At 43.6% G+C, this 2,352-nt stretch overlaps 1 protein-coding gene across 2 annotated transcripts in view; it reads left to right on the top strand.

The window, feature by feature from the left end:
• The window catches only part of DRC8 (dynein regulatory complex subunit 8), a 70,036-nt gene that overhangs the window by 43,474 nt on the left and 24,210 nt on the right, over positions 1–2,352 (top strand). For both annotated transcript variants that reach the window (XM_019623856.1, XM_019623855.1), the window contains exon 3: positions 2,272–2,344. In XM_019623856.1, the coding sequence (XP_019479401.1) occupies positions 2,272–2,344 (73 nt within the window). The remainder of the gene's footprint in view (positions 1–2,271; positions 2,345–2,352) is intronic.

Raw genomic sequence — 2,352 nt, 5'->3', positions numbered from 1 at the left:
GATTCACCAGTTACTAACACTTCCCCACATGTGCTTTACTTCCATGCGCTCTGTCTCCATAGACATATTTATGCATTTTATTGTTTTCATTTTGCTGTACTATTTGAGAGTAAGTTGTAGACTCTGTGACCTTTTCCCCCGAAATACTCCAGTGTGTATCTTCAGAGAACAAGGACATTCTCTTACATAAGCCACAGGTTTTGTGTTTGTGTTTTAAAAAGTCTTCTTAGAATCAGAGCACTTGAGGAGAACCTGAGAAAGTCATCTGGCTCACTCCCCTGCCTCTTGTAGGTAAATTCCTAGCGGTACAAAATTGATATTTTCCTAGAGTGATAAACACAGATTCCCGCAGGGACCAGGCCTGTAATGTAAATGTGTGAATCAGAAGTATGGGACCGCCCTCATGACATGTATGTATGCCCAATTTAAACAAATAAACCAACGCTGTGCTAAACAAAACCTTCTATGAGGGCCACAGTCGTCCCTTAGGCCATGAGTGTGTCACCCATGGATCTACCTGCCACGTTCTCGTGGGGTGGGACAGCCACAGCTTTCTGTAGAAGCACCTTGTTAGGGTCAAGAAGTTCTCCTTTAAGTCTAACTCAGTACCCAGTTGAGGTTTATGGCCGTCAGCAGTGTGCCGTGGTTCAGAGTAGGGGTTCCAGCCTGTGTGTGTTTGAATGCCATTTCCACTATTTACTAGGATCTTGAGGAAATGACCTAACTTTTCTGTGGTTCACTTTTCCCCTTCTGTAAAATAATAGTACCTACCATGTAGATCTATTGTGGGGAGTAAGTGGATGTGAATATGTAAAGCACCTTAAAACAGAGTGTGGTAGACACAGTAAAAAACTTGCCATCAACGAATTAAAACTTGCTATCTATTAATATTAACCTGAAAGCCTGGAGGTATTTTTTTCTTACATCCGTACAGACCATGATCATGTATAAGGGACCTGGGTGAGATGTGAGGACTGTTCTTTCTGTAAGTCTTAGAGGATGTGCCCATCCCTAAACCAGAATGCTGACTGTCTACTTCTCTCACTTCATTTCTGTCTTCATCCCTGTTTTCTGCTTAATCCCTCTTATCAGACTTCTCCACAGCCCTTGAGAGTTCCCTAGTCCTGAGGAAGTCGTTGCTTAATATATTGGCTATAAGTGACTCTGGGCAAGTTATTTAACTAACGCCTTTGGGATTTAGTTTCTTCTCTGTAAAATGGAGGTAACAGAAGTACCCACCTCGTGGGGTTGTTGTGAGGATTCAGTGAGTTCCTCTGTGCACTGGGCCAGAGTGGTGCCTGTGTGCGCACTCGCCATTAGGTAGGATGCACATTCTCCTTTATTAATCGTAGTCATAGTCCTCAGCTGTGTACTTTGTACTCGTGACCCAAATTTTCTTGCCACCAGCACTCTTGAGGGGATTTTCTCTTCCCCTTTTCTCTGCAAGTTCTGTTATTAAGATCACCAGCAGTCTTCTCTGTGTCCAAATCTAAGATGCTTCTCCTTTTCTTAGCCTTCTGTAATATTTTTTGACAGTAGAGATCATCTTGCAACCAGAGGTACAGGGCAGGGGACAGTTGAGGGGGTTATGGGAGGGAAAGAGGGAGGGAGAGAAGGGAGGGAAGAAGGGGCCGAGAGAGACTAGAGCTGATTGATTAGTAGAGAAGCTGTGATGGCAGGATTTTGAGAAGGGTTAGACATGGGGTGGGTGAGTGAGAAATGGAATTGGCAGTTACAAGATAAGCAATTTAGAAGAAGTGTTGTGATAGCAAAAGGAGACTGAAAAATAGAATGGTTGGAGATGGTAAGGCACCTGTCAGACATTTCTTCTGACACTAGGAGGCCATGCTTGTAAGTACTCCGCCACTGATGTAAACTTTACCATGGACCTCTGGAGTAGACATTAGCATTCCCTTTTACAGATGTGGAAACGGAGGCTCCAGGGAGTTAACTAGCACTTAAGATTAGCTAATAAGGGGCTGACATTTCTTTTTCTTACTGTTCCCTCCATTCTTTTCCTTTTCTAGAACTTCTTGATTTTGGCCCAGGCAGGGCTTGCATTTGCCAATCAATGCAAACACTTCTTTCTTCTCTCTTTGGTTCACTTGTCTGCCTTTGCCTTTCTCCAGAAAGCATCTTATATCCTCACAGGCAATATGTATTGAGTGACTTTGTTTGCTCTGCGACATCCGCTCTGAAATAATTTAGAGAAACACAGCACTTGCCTTTTTGGCGTTTATATTCTAAAACTGTTGACCACTTTTTCCCCAGGGAGATCGGAACAATCATCAGGTCACTGGGATGCTGCCCCAATGAAGGAGAACTCCACGACTTCATTGCGGAGGTAAGCAG

Source organism: Hipposideros armiger, unplaced genomic scaffold (genome assembly GCF_001890085.2).
Source record: "Hipposideros armiger isolate ML-2016 unplaced genomic scaffold, ASM189008v1 scaffold_567, whole genome shotgun sequence".
In the NCBI taxonomy this organism is placed as follows: Eukaryota; Metazoa; Chordata; class Mammalia; order Chiroptera; family Hipposideridae; genus Hipposideros; species Hipposideros armiger.
The sequence above is the reverse complement of the archived record's forward strand: the minus strand, read 5'-3'. Positions and strand labels throughout refer to the sequence as shown.